Here is a 14,956-nt window from a genome sequence, read left to right as displayed (position 1 = left end):
TTCACTTTATGATTATACTATTAATTCATGTGTAGCTCCACCTCGATTGTTTTGTTAGTTTTGAAGTTGCAATTTAACTTAATATTTATGCACAATAAATTCTTTGTTTTCCTTTATTTGTTTTACTTCAATGAGTTTCTAGTAAAATGTTTAGAGAATTACTTCTAAGATTAGGAACTATTTCCCAACCTAACTACAAGGCTATGAAAGTCCTTTTCATTGCCCATTCCCCTTATATTTCATAACACCCTTCCTCCTCTATTCTTGTTATCTTCACTTTGCGACCACTTATAAATTTTCCTCCTAAAAAATTTATAAATTATCGGTTAGGTTTTGTGATATGCCGAAGGATTGGATGGATCTACCGAGGTATAGTGAAGAGTATATCAATGGTGTTATTAGTTTCTTAGACTTTGCATACTCTGAGGGAGAACCAGAAGGACAACAAATTCAATGTCCTTGTAAGAGGTGTTGTAACAATGAGTGGTATAGAAGAGATGTGGTATTTGACCATTTAGTTGCCGACGGATTTGTTAAGGGATATAGAACATGGATTAATCACGGGGAATGGACAATCCCAATGGTGGTTGATGATGACACAGATGATGAAGAAGGTGCATGCGATGACATCGAAGGACTGCTTAATGATGCATTTGGAGATGTGCCTAACGCTGAGGGTGTTACTGTAGGCCAAAATGAGGAGGCTAAAAAGTTTTACAATTTAATAGATGGGGCAAGTCAAGAGTTATACCCGGGTTGCAAGAAATTTTCTACATTATCTTTTACCATCCGTCTGTACTTATTAAAGTGTTTGCACGGTTGGAGCAATGCATCCTTCACTTCCCTTCTTGAGCTATTGAAAGAGGAAATGCCTGACATTAACATACCTTCATCTTTCCATAAGACGAAGGCTATGATAAGAGATTTAGGTCTAGATTATAAAAAAATCGATGCTTGTCCAAATGATTGCCTCCTGTATAGGAAAGAACTAAAGGATGAAAAATAATGTCGTGTGTGTGGAACTTCTCGATATACCGAAAATTCTAGTGATAATAGCGAGAACCAACCTCACAAGAAAGGTCGTCCTATTCCTGCAAAGACTATGAGATACTTTTCTATAATTCCAAGACTTCAAAGATTATTTATGTGCTCAAAGACAGCATCTAGTCTGAGGTGGCATGATGAGGAGTGCGTTAAAGATGGGACGCTAAAGCATCCTGCTGATGGCCTGGCATGGAAGAACTTTGATAAAATGGATGAAGACTTTGCAAAAGAATCACGCAATATTAGACTAGGCTTGTCAAGTGATGGGTTCAACCCATTTCGTAGCATGAACATTTCATGGAGCACGTGGCCTGTGATGTTAATGGTATACAACTTGCCTCCGTAGATGTGCATGAAACCTGAATATTTTATGCTTTCTTTGCTTATTCCTGGGCCACAATCACCTGGTAAAGATATTGATGTGTATCTACAACCCTTGATAGAAGACTTGAAGTTGTTGTGGGAAATAGGGGTCGAAACTTATGATGCATCGAAGAATGAGACCTTTCAAATGCGGGCAGCTCTTTTGTGGACAATCAACGATTTTCCTGCATATGCTATGTTGTCCGGGTGGAGTACAAAGGGAAAATTGGCTTGCCCTTGTTGCAACAAAAATACCTCTTATCTACAACTAAAACATAGTCGGAAGACATTTTATATGGACCAGCATGTCTTTTTACCCATGGATCATCCATGGAGAACCAATACAAGGTCTTTTAATGGGGAACATGAATTAAGACCCCCTCCACCTGTTATTGAAGGAACAAAAATTTTTGAGATGCTACAAAATGTTGAGAATACTTTTGGGAAGAAGCAAACTACATCAAATAGTTTCCCATGGAATTGGAAAAAAAGATCAATTTTCTTCGAATTTCCTTACTGGCACAATAACCCACTGCGTCACAACTTAGATGTCATGCACATAGAGAAGAACATACTTGATAGTGTAATTGGAACTCTCTTGGATATCCCAGGTAAGACAAAGGACCATTTGAATGCTCGATATGACTTAAAAGATTTTAGGATTTGAAAAAATCTTCAACCAAAATAGGTGAATAATAGCAAGAGAACAAAGTTGGCAAAGGCATGCTTTTCTATGACTGTTGCTGAGAAGTCGATTTTTTGTGGCGTTTTGAAGACGACAAAGCTACCTGATGGTAGTGCTTCTAATATATCACGGTGTGTACATCTAGGAGAAAGAAAAGTTTTTGGGTATAAGACCCATGATGCTCATTTTTTGCTACACTATTTACTACCAATACCAATTAAAAGCATCCTTCCGGATCATGTGGCCATTCCGTTGATTCGACTAAGTTCCTTTTTTCGTCGCTTATGCAAAAAGTTCATCACACTGGAAGAGATAGATCGACTGGAGTTAGAGATTGTGGAAACATTATGCCACCTTGAGAGGATCTTTCCCCCTAGTTTTTTTGACTTAATGGTTCATCTTCCAATTCGTTTAGCAAATGAGGTGAGATTGGGTGGTCCAGTGCAGTTTCGTTGGATGTATCCTCCAGAAAGGTACATGTGTACATTAAAGTCGTATGTACACAACAAAAGTCGCCCCGAAGGTTCTATTGAGGAGGCATATCTGGCTGAAGAGTGCTTAACTTTCTGCTCAAGATACTTGCATGAAGGTGTGCGAACAAGACTTAATAAGCAACCTCGGAATGATGATGATCTTAATGACGACGAAGTTGTGCCATCAAAGTTGTTTTCTAATAAAGGCCGTTCATTAGGCGTGGGAAATGGAGAACCAATTAATCTCGATGACATTTCAAGTGCTCAAGCCCATGTGTATGTATTACACAATTGTGAAGAAGTCACAGATTATGTTAGGTAACTTAATACAACTTATGTTTATTCACTAAATCAAGTGCATTTAGATTTTTGTCGATCATACATAACTATTTTTAACTACAGAGAGCATGAGGATGATGTTAACAATCAGCGAAGAACGAAATGGAGAAAAGCAAAAGTTCACAATAAAACCTTCTCGCAGTGGTTTGAAACTCGAGCAAGGGATCCAGATGTTCCTGTTTGGCTAAAAGAATTATCACGAGGTCCAAGCTCTGTTGCAAGAAAATTTTCTGGATATATAATTAATGGATACAGGTTTCACACTGTGGAGCGCGAGGCAAGGAGAAAAACACAAAATAGTGGTGTCACATTAACTGCTTTAACTTCAAGCTTTGCAAGTGCTAAAGTTAAACGTCCAATTCAAGACACTGTAGCTTATTATGGCAGACTATTTGAGATAGTAGAGTTAGACTATTTTTGAGCATTTTAAGGTTATATTATTTTGGTGTGAGTGGCATGATGCTGGGAGAGATAAATATGGTCTTACATTTGTTCACTTCAATAAGAAATGCTACCAGAATGAACCCTTCATACTAGCATCTCAAGCACATCAATGTTTTTATGTGCAAGATCCATATGAACATAACAAATATTATGTTATGGAAACTGTCCCAAGAGACTTATTCAAAACAAGTGACGAATCTGAGTCTGAGGCCCGTCAAACCTTCTATAATGAACAAAACGAGCATATAACGAGCCCTGCCATACCAGCTGATGATGGGGAACTTATTCTGGAGAGGATTGATCTACGACCTACAGTTATTGAAACGGTTCTCCAGGTGACTTCTGCCCAAGAATATGAGGCAGATTTCATTGGAGATTTTGATTCTGATGGGTCAGCCTAAGCAATTTATTGCTTAATATGTACATATGTATAACTAAGTTTTCTTCACCTTTTTATTTGTAAGTCATATTTTTGTTTTAATTTCTGAAGTTGTTAGTGTTTCTTATAGGATATATCACTTTATTGCTTATATTAACTCGAGTTAACTAATTTTTGTGTTTATGAATAAAGAATTTATTGATCTTAAAGCAACATCAAGTAAGAATTTGCTTCGTCAATTTGAAGCCAAGAGACAAAAGATTGTAAATGAACGCAAGCAATATGAGATGAAAGGTGCAGTACCTAATGACAAGGAGGAAACTATGCCAAGGTTGGATGTAGTCAAAAGTCAAAAAGAGTTGAGTGCAACCAAAGGAGTGAAGACTTCTACGTCAAAGAACCTGGATTTTACTCATTTACAAAGCACACTCGATACAATAAGAAAAAGGACTGATTTTAACCCTAAAACCTTGGAAGTACAGCTGAGCCTTCCTGCGCAACAGCCAGAAAATAAAAAAAGAAAGCATTACTTGACTGTGACTATGGCTGAGAAAAAAAAGCATGAAGTGCAACGTGAACCATCAACACAAGGCTTGAATAATTCTAAGCTTATAAAGGTGGGTGCAGATGAACTTAAAAGGAGGCTCGATGCAATTCGTAGTATGAATAATAGCGTGCCAACAAGTGTAAGCCAACAGCAGAGTTGGGCAAATTCTACTCAGCCTACAGTCAACCAAGGGCAGCAGTAGATCATTCAATTCACACATGATAAGACTCAAAAAAGGCAACATGACACTACTTTGCCTAGTTCAAACACTACCCCACAAGCTGAAGATTTAATGTCGGAGCAAGATGGATCAAGAAAGGAAAATAGCAAGCCAAGGGTAAGGGCTACAACTATTGATGAATTCTTAAAAGAAAATGGGATAGTTGTAGAAATTGACAGACTAAGCTCTGAACTAAGTGATGATGTGGGAGATAGCTTGCCACTTGATGAAAATTATTATTCACATGTGATGGAGGACATTGATGATGACGAAGGTAAGAAATTTCTATCAAATTTTTTATATTCTTTTGTAAATCATAATGCTTAATTTTTCAATTGGCATCACTAATTACTCCCTAATTTTTTTCCTAATGCATGAAACTAGGAGAGCCAAAGAAGAAGAAAACCCGGGGAAAAACAACTTGCAAAGAGATTTATGCAAGAACTATGGAATAGTGGGAAAAAGTTATTTTTGATATTGGACAGCCAGTAGGACCCACCGATCAAAGTGTGTCAAATTTAACTAGTTTCGTTGGCACAATTGGTAGAAATAAAAGATTTGTTAGTCTTTTATACACTAGCTGGCATGCTGTAACTCCTAAAGCTAAGAAATTTATGTGGAACTACGTTAACGTAAGACTCTTCTATTATTATTAAATGTCAATTTTTTTAAATATAGGAAGGTGCATATAACACTGTTGATATCATGCAGACCAAGTTTATCCTCCTAGATAGTAGAGAAAAGTGGGTGATCCAAGCAATTCGGGATGCTTGGAAGCGGTTCAAGGGAAAGATTAAGCAGAAGCACTTTGTTCCCTTTGATACTATCGAAGATATGGTGAAAAATCGATCGACACAAGTACCAGAAGGTCATTTCATAAAATTGATCTATTATTGGAGTCATCCTACAATCCAGGTAAAATACTTGGTACTATAATTGCAAATATATTACTGTTTGTTAAAACATAAGAAAAATAATGAAAATTAGATTGATAATGTGGGAATCTGTCCTCTCTCGTGCTGTACAAACACATATTCTACACTAAATTGCAAATATATTATTACTGTTCGAATTGCTGCTAGGTTCCTAAACTGAATTGAGTTTTCTTTTGATATATTTCCTTTGGTGTAACCTGAAAGGAGGTAACTCTTATCACTGTAATTGATGCTGCGTCTTGTAAGAAATTCTATCATGTATAAAGCTTTAGACTCCTATTCTATTTTTGCTGAATTAATTTTTTTTTGGACTTGGAAGCAGCGGGTAATTAAGTTGGGTGTAATTAGACTGCTATTCTATTTTTGCTGTGATTCTGATTTGCTGCAATTCTATTTTTTGTTCTGTTTTGTGCAATTTTATTTTCTGGAATTTTATTTTGTGCAATTATATGTACTGCTATTCTGTATGGTGTAATTTTGTTTATTGAAGCAAATTTTTATTATATTGTTCTCTATTTCTATGTGCTAACTTTTTATTCAATTATAGTCAATGAGTGAAAAGAATAAGAAACACAAAGAACACCAAAAGTTTCCACATCGCATGGGGCCAATTAATTTTGGAAGAGTACGAGTGGCTCTGGTATAATTATTTAATATTCGTGCTAGCATTTGTTTAATTAATTTTAGTTATGTTGTTATAGTCTTACTTATTTAAGGCTTTATTTTGTAGCGCGTGACAAAGGAAACAAGTGACAAACCAAAAAGGTTTGAAATGTTCATTGCTACTCAAACAAGTCGGAAAAGGAAGGAAGTTGATTAGGAAACACAAGATGAAATTGTATGAGAGTTCATTTAACTATTAATGATTATAAATCAAATTTGGGAAATGGTAACTAATTCTATTTTAATTGTTTCTTCTAATTAGGAAGACTTCCAAAACTGGCAAGCTGCTAGTGAAACAGATGAGGAAGCTTTTGAATCTTTATTTGGAAAAGACCTACCAGGTCGGGTTAGGTGCTATGGAAGATCTGTTACATGAAGTGATTTGAAAAAGCATGTAGAAATTTCTGAACTCAAGCAACAGCACCAAGAGCAAGTCACGTCTTTGAAAGCTGAACTTGGAGACATGAAGGCCAAACAGCAGCACCAAGATGCCAAACAGCAACACCAAGAGGCTGAGCTTCATGGATTGTGAAACATGATTAAGTTACTAGTTCAGCAATCTGAACCTGGAATGAGGCCGGAAGAAATTGAGGCTTTGTTACAAAACACCCAACACTCTCCAATTGATGCGAATAGCGCTCATGGATCAACTCATATTCCAAACATAGATATGGTATGAGCAGTTCTTTCTTATTCCATAATATTTGTTTATATATTGTTAATTGTTAATTAGGATTCTGAATATCTACCATTGAGTTTAAAATTTGTATTTGTTAGAACTTAGGAGGCTGCCAAATCTTTTTAATTTGATTTTAAATTTAAGGAGCTGTGATTTGGTTTCTCCGGTTTTGTTTTTTAATTATGTTATTTTATTATTATTGTTATTAGAGTGGACCAATATTTGTGGCTTCTGTTGTGCCTTTGTGTTGCTCTGAGATCATTGTTGTGTTAATATACTATTGGATACCCTGTTTTGGTGCCTCTGGAACAAAGTTTGAGCTTCTTATAATGTTAAAACCAAAAAGGAAGAAAAATGTTATTGCTTGTCACTTGCACAATGCACTTGAGTTTCTGATTTTACTTCTCATTTAGTATGAAGTTGTGTTATGATTCGGTTTTTTATGTCCTTTATGATGACTTATAGTATCCCCTTGAATGTGATTGTTGTTTTAAGCAAAAGGGTATACAGTTTTTAGTTTTTAGTTTCTATGTTCCAATAATATGAAAATTTTTAGTTTTTAATATGCTAATTATTTTTTTTCTTGTACTTTTTCAAAACATAATTATTTTTCTATATAATTATGCAGGCTAATTCTGAAGATCTGAGTGAAGATTGAGATGCCTATCATGATGGTTTATTAGCAAAGATGGAGCTAGTGTTGGAAATTGAAAGATGTATGGTTGATGATGATGTCTTTTATTAGAAGATACATTTGAATGATATAATATTTTGGTTTTTTTCTAGTTTATTAGTAGTAAAATCTAAGTGTGCGGTTTCATGCATATTTTGATTTATATGAGTATACTTGTTCTAATGTGAGATGTATGAATACTTAAAATTACGATCATCTCAATATTATATATTCATTATATAAATATATTTTCTTTCAGGATAATTTTTATTATTTAAAGATTATTGTATGCATGGTATTATTATATATATGTATTTGTTTATTTTTATTTTATAATAATTAACTAATTTAATTAAAAATATAGCATTATATATGTAATTATATATATTCTCAAATATTAGATTTAAATAAAAATATTATCAGAAATTACTGTTTATATATATATATATATATATATAAACAGAAATTTAAAAAAAATGAGGGACAAAAGGCTACACTTATATACAGTAACTATAGGTATACTAGTTGTTACGTTTATAAAGTGATGCAGTAGTCCTGAAAAGTGTAGCCTATTCTTTTGAACTCTGGTAACCACTAGTGCTGAAAAGCGTAGTCTTTGTCCTAAACAGCATCACTTAAAAAGCGTACCCTATTCTCAAAGGCCAGAAGCGTAGCCTTTGATACAAAAATGCATAGCCTTTGAGAATAGGCAACACTGGTATAGGCATCCCCTACAAAAGCGTCTCTGAAGCCTAAAAAGCGTAGCCTTTACCTAAGGCATCACTTTTTTTCATTTTTTACTACACTTTTCAAGTGTACCTGAATGGGTATTTTTCTTGTAGTGAGGAGACCCACCCACAAAAGATAAAATAAGATAACTAACTTATCTCAAAGGGAGGTCGCTCCACACTACTATAAATACACTGGAGTAACTAGGTATAACTCATACTCTGATTCTACACAAAAAACCTGCCTAAAGCACGTGCTAACTTAAGCATCGGAGTCTCTTGCAGGTACCACCACCCTCCGGTGACGAAGGATCAGCAGCTTCTCCAACTCTACCAGGTCGGACACAGTAGCGCCAACCAGCGCAGAAGATCTCGTCCGAGATCGACCTTTAGTTTTAGGTAACCCTCGGAACATTGGTGCCGTTGCCGGGGACCTGGAAGTCATCCCATCATCATGACGGACAACCTTGACAACGATCACAACTCTGGTTTGGAAGAAAGAACCCCGCTTAAAAACACGGATGCCACGTCAAAAGATGTGCCTTAAACCAAAGGAGACAAGCATTCTCCAAACACAGAAATCTTAGATGCCCTCCGAGAACAACAGGATCGCTTTAAATAGCTCGAACAAGAGCCCGAACACCAGTGCGAGGCCGAAAGAGACCTCCGGAGGGAAACAAGACGACGCCGAGAGCTAGAGGACAAGCTCCTAAAGCTTGAGGCCGATCTCAAATCCAAAAACCCCGACCTAATCAGGAAGATAGCTCCGACAAAGACCCAGACCCATTCACCAAAGAAATCATGAAAACTAAAGTCCCAAAGGACTTCAAAGTTCCTGACATGACCCCATACGATGGTACATCAGATCCAAGCCATAATCTCAGCAATTTCAGAAGTAGAATGTACCTCACGGATGCCTCAGATGCAATCCGTTGTAAAGCTTTCCCGACCACTTTGACCAAAACGGCAATAAAGTGGTTCGACAGCTTGCCACCAAGGCTAATAGCAAGCTTCGATGACCTCGCAATGAAGTTCCTAGCCAGATTCTCTATCCAAAAAGAGAAAGCCAAACATGCCCCAAGCCTATTAGGGATTAAGCAAGGAGATCGGGAGAGCCTCCGCAACTACATGGAAAGATTCAACAAGGCATGTCCAGACATAGAAAGTCTACCAACAGAAGCAGCCATCATGGGTCTCATCAATGGTCTGTAAGAAGGACCCTTTAGCTACTCCATATCAAAAAAGCATCCAACATCTCTCGACTAGGAGAAATCTCAAATCCGGATTCTCCTACCCTCCCCGGGATAAGGATAAAGAGTCCAGGAAAAAAGAAGACCAGCCTACTGAAAAACCTAGAAAATACCACAACTACACTCCACTCAGAGTGTCCCTTGTGGATGTATACAGAGAAATATTCTACACTAAAAAGATCCCGCCCCCTCATCCGATTAAGCATAAAAGAGGAGGAAGTCGGACAGAGTATTGCGAATACCACCAAGTCTACGGGCACCCTACCAATGAATGCTACGACCTAAAGAATATTATAGAAAAGTTAGCCTGGGAAGGAAGATTAGACAGGTTCGTGGCCAATAAAATAGATGAATCAAAGAAGAGAAGAAGGGAGCAAGAGATTGGACGAGCTGAACGTCCCCATCACACCCCCGAGAGGCATATGATGACAAGTCATCTTATGCTAGTTTTACTAGCATTTTTCCTTGCTTTTATTAGGCTTATTACACTTTCTTGCACAATAAGTAAGTGGTTGGAGTGGTATTTCATGTTTATCTTGACTTAATCAAGCATTGTTGATTTTATGCAAAATCATGACATTTACGCACAATTTAGTTGATTATTATGAACCTTATGATTTTGGTGAGGCTTTGACTGTTTGTTTGATTAATGGCAGTGGAAAATTGATGAAAAGAAAAATCAAAGAAGCAAGGTGCAGATGAACACTGTGTTCATTTGATGAACGCTACATTCACATGCGACGCGCACGCGTACAATACGCCTCCGTGTGGAAAAGCAACTTTGGAGATCCACGCATGACGCGCATGTGTGGATTGAGGATCAGTGTTCACAAACAACGAATGCTACGTTCATTTTGAGTGAACGCCTGCGATGCTTTCAGTATTTGAATTTGAAGATGAGCTCCGACGCACATGCGTGAATGACGCGCACGCGTCAATGTGACAAAAGCGGTGATTGGCGCAGACGCGTACATGGTGTTGGGGCGCAGAAGTGATGTTTTATCATCCACGCGCATGCGTAAAGGATGCGTACGCGTGAAGAGTGTTCATGGCATGAACAGAGCGTTCAGTCAATGAACGCTGCCGAAGGACACACATGCATGCATGGTACACACAAGCATGGTTAAGGTAGAAGACAGTATCGACGCGTACGCATGTTGTACGCGCATGCGTCAATGGTGTAAAACGCGAGGGACGCGCACGCACAAAGGACGTGCACGCGTGGGTGAAAGAACGCTACGTTCAATTTGAGAACGCTACGTTTGCCTGATGCTGCATGGAAGTACCATCTCTGACCCATTTCATCAGAAGGCCAAGAAGCCCACTCCAAGGGCTGAATCACTGAATTAGAAAGTGTATAAATAGAGAAAGATTTGATTTCAAGAGGAGACTTCGGCTGTAGAATTTCCTTTACACATTTTCTTACATTTTTCATTAGAATTTTAGCTTTGAGTTTTGTTCTCTTTTCTATTCTTCATTTCCTACATTTTTCTTTACTGTTTTGGTACTAGAGTAATGATGAACTAAACCCCAATTTCATTAGGGGGAGGAGCTCTATTGTAATCCCCATGAATTAGTGAAATTCTTCTTCTTCTCAATTCAATTGTGTAGCTATTGGGTATCTTCTATTTTAATTGTGAATTATTCACTCCGAAAGGGGGTTTAATTCAAATGAATGTGGGTGTAAGCCTCAGAGGGGAATCACCTTCATTAGAACTGAAGCTCTATCCTTCACTACTCTCTTGATCAACACCATTCAAGAGGAATTGAGATCTTGAGAGTTAGTATGGCTTATGGATGAGAGAAATGTGCTCCAACACTTCTCATGATAATTAGATCAAGGAATTGGCAAGATTGATTGTGATTAGAGAGATTGGATTGCCAAGGAATTGGGATCCAATCAAATTCAATCCGCCATAGATCTATGCATATGATTGAGAACGGAGTTGAGACCCAATTGATTCATGAAGGATTATAGTATCTCTAATCCCTGATGAATCATTTTCTTTGAATTTCATCAACATTGATTCCTCTGCACTTACTGCAATTTATATTGTTTAGCTCTGTCTTGATTCCCAAAACCCAAATCCCTTTGTTATTCATGCAATTTAAGCTTCCTTGCCATTTAATATTTCTGTACTTTTAATTCCACCATTTTAAGATTCTGTCATTTAATTTCCTTGCCATTTAAGATTCAGTTCTTTTGAGTTCCTTGCACTTTAAGTCACAGTCAATTTAGCTTTCTGCCAATTACTTTCCTGTCAATTTACATTATGCACTTTAGAATTATTGCAATCTAGTTTCTGTCAATCTAATCCATTAATATTCGCTTAACTAAATTCATCACCTAACTAAAGTTGCTCAATCCTTCAATCCCTGTGGGATCGACCTCACTCTTATGAGTTATTACTACTTGATACGACCTGGTTTACTTGCCGGTTAGTTTGGGTGAAATCTATTTTTACGCCATCATGTTTTTGGCGCCGTTGCCGGAGATTGATTCAGATTGACAATGATTAAGTAAGGTGATAATCTAGATTAAGCATTTTTCTTTTATTTTGTTAAGCACACTAGCTATTCGAGATTTTGTTTCCACTAATCCTAACTGCACTCAAGCAACAGAGTGCTCTGTCTGTATCTTGTGTTGTTTTGGTTGCATGCTAGGAGGAAGAAGAGGTGATTCCACCTCCTTTGATTCTGAACCAGAGAGGACATTCTTGAAACTGAGAAGAGAAGCAAGAGAGAAGGGAGTTATTAGAGAAGAATCAGAAGAAGAAGAAGATAAAGAGATGGAGGGTAACATCCCTAATTCACCTGAGGATGTAGCTAACAACAATGGCCAACCTCAGAGAAGAGTTCTAGCCTCCTACACTATCCCTAATCTAAGAAACTGTGGCAGTAGCATCTTAACTCCCAATGTCCATGCCAATAATTTTGAACTCAAACCCCAACTTATCACTCTAGTTCAAAATAATTGTCAATATGGAGGAAGTGCTGTTGAAGACCCAAACCAACATCTCTCTGTGTTCTTGAGAATTTGTGACACTATTAAGACTAATGGAGTCCACCCTAACATCTATAAGCTATTGTTATTCTCATTTTCATTGAGAGACAAAGCCACACACTGGTTAGAAACATTCCCAAAAGAGAGCATCACCAATTGGGATGATCTAGTCAGTAAATTTTTAGCCAAATTCTATCTCCCTCAAAGAGTCATCAAATTGAAAACTGATGTGCAAACCTTCAGACAGCAAGAAGGAGAGTCACTGTATGAGGCTTGGGAGAGGTATAAAGCTCTAATTAGAAGATGCCCATAAGGAATGTTCAGTGAATGGGTTGAGCTGCAAAATTTCTATGAAGGCTTGTCCTTGAGTTCAAGGAAAGCCTTGGATTATTCTTCAGGAGGATCCTTACAAATGATGAAAACTGCTCAAGAGGCACATGATCTTATAGATATGGTGGCTAACAATGAGTACTTTCACTCCTCTGAAAGGCAAGCAGCTCCAAAAAGAGGTGCATTTTAGCTTTAAAGAAGTTGATACAATCTTGGCTCAAAACAAGATTATGCACCAACAACTTCAACAACAAATTGAAATGTTGTCAAAAAGGATGGATGGGCTACAACTTGCAGCAGTGAGCACCACAAGTCAACCACCAGTGGTGAGAAAACAACAAGAAAAGAGCTATAAAGAGCAGCAACCTGAACAAGTCCAATACATGCACAATCAAGGAGTTGGACAAAATGAATTCCATGGAGACACTTACAACTCATCTTGGAGGAACCACCCCAATTTGAAGTGGGGAGAGAACCAAAACCAACAACCTTGGCAGAGAAACTCAAACCAAAACAACTCCAGAAACACAAACCATCAAGACCATCAAAATACTAACCAAAACCAATACAGAAAACCACAAAACAATCAACCCCCATCCAACTACTATCCACCCAATAACCCCTCAGCTAACCAAAATAACTTTCATCCACCGTCAACATCTCACACTCAACCACAACCACCCCAAGAATCTAATGGAATCTCCAATTTGGAGATATTGATGGAGAAAATGATCAAGCATCAAGAATTAGCCAACAAGAACCATGAAACTTCACTGAGAAATTTGGAGAGTTAAATTGGCCAATTGTCTAAGCAAACAGTTGCTGATAGACCACCCAATGCATTACCCAGTGATACCATTCCCAATCCCAAGGAAGAATTCAAAGCAATCCAATTAAGGAGTGGAAAAATTTTGGAGAGTGATATTGGCAGCAAGAAACAACTAGAAGAAGACAAGCATGACCAAGAGACGTCCAATAAGAAGTAGGAAGAACCACAAGCTTCAAAGAAGGGAAAACAAGTAATGGAGGAACATCCACATGAACATAGGGAGGAGGTGAAGCCTTACAACCCTCCTTTTCCATATCCTCAAAGGTTCAAGAAAGAGCTTAATGACCAACAATTCCCCAAGTTTCTAGAGGTTTTCAAGAAGCTAGAAATCAATATTCCACTTGCTGAAGCATTGGAGCAGATGCCTCTATATGAAAAATTCCTCAAGGAGCTCATTAATAAGAAGAGGAGCTGGGATGAAAAAGAAACTGTGATCCTCACCCAAGAATGCAGTGCTGTGATTCAGAAAGGCTTACCACCAAAACTTAAGGATCCTGGAAGTTTCTTTCTATCATGCACCATTGGGAACATGTCAATTGGGAAGGCTTTGTGCAACTTAGGCTCAAGCATTAATTTGATGCCACTCTCCATGATGAGAAGGCTATCCGTTGAAGAGATGAAACCCACAAGAATGTCCTTGCAACTAGCCGATAGGTCACTTATTATACCCACTGGAGTTGTAGAGAACTTGTTGGTAAAAGTTGGGGAATTCATCTTCCCTACTGACTTTGTCATTTTAGACATGGAAGAAGAGGGACATAACTCAATCATCCTGGGGAGACCTTTTTTGGCCATAGCAAGGGCTATTATTGATGTAGAAAAAGGTGAAATGATCCTCAAGGTGCATGATGAATAATTGATCCTTAATGTTTTCAAAGCCATGAAATATCCCCCTGAAAAAGCACAGCACATGAAAGTGGAAATGATAGAAGATCTGATGGAGGAAGTGTTTGAAGCCAACGGTCAAGAAGAACAAGAAGAAGAGATAGAAGCAGTTCAAGAGGTCTCAGAAGAACAAGTGATTCAAATTTCCTCTAAAGGAAAGACAGAGAAAAAACCAAAACAAGAATTGAAGCATCTTCCTCCACACCTTAAATATGCATTCTTTGGTGAAGAGGATAGCTTTCCAGTCATTATTAATTCTGCCTTGAGTGAAGAAGAAGAAGGAAAACTCCTTGTTGTATTGAAAGCTCGCAAAGATGCATTGGGATGGACCGTTGATGACTTGAAAGGCATAAGCCCTGCCATATGCATGCACAAGATACTTTTGGAGGAGAATTCTAAACCAATAGTGCAACATCAGAGAAGGCTAAACCCCACAATGAAAGAAGTTGTTTAGAAAGAAGTAATGAAGTTATGGAATGCTGGGAT

At 37.7% G+C, this 14,956-nt stretch overlaps 1 protein-coding gene and 1 pseudogene across 1 annotated transcript; both read left to right on the top strand.

Annotated features, from left to right (window-relative positions):
• Positions 1 to 334: 334 nt before the first annotated feature.
• LOC107636523 (uncharacterized) lies at positions 335 to 3,749 on the top strand (annotated as a pseudogene).
• Positions 3,750 to 13,778: 10,029 nt separating this feature from the next.
• LOC107636522 (uncharacterized) lies at positions 13,779 to 14,441 on the top strand. Its single transcript, XM_016340024.1, has one exon. It carries the CDS (start codon positions 13,779 to 13,781, stop codon positions 14,439 to 14,441), a length of 663 nt encoding a protein of 220 aa, XP_016195510.1.
• The last annotated feature ends 515 nt before the right edge of the window (positions 14,442 to 14,956 follow it).

Source organism: Arachis ipaensis, chromosome B4, assembly GCF_059453495.1.
Source record: "Arachis ipaensis isolate K30076 ecotype BB chromosome B4, ASM5945349v1, whole genome shotgun sequence".
NCBI lineage: Eukaryota > Viridiplantae > Streptophyta > Magnoliopsida > Fabales > Fabaceae > Arachis > Arachis ipaensis.
The sequence above is the reverse complement of the archived record's forward strand: the minus strand, read 5'-3'. Positions and strand labels throughout refer to the sequence as shown.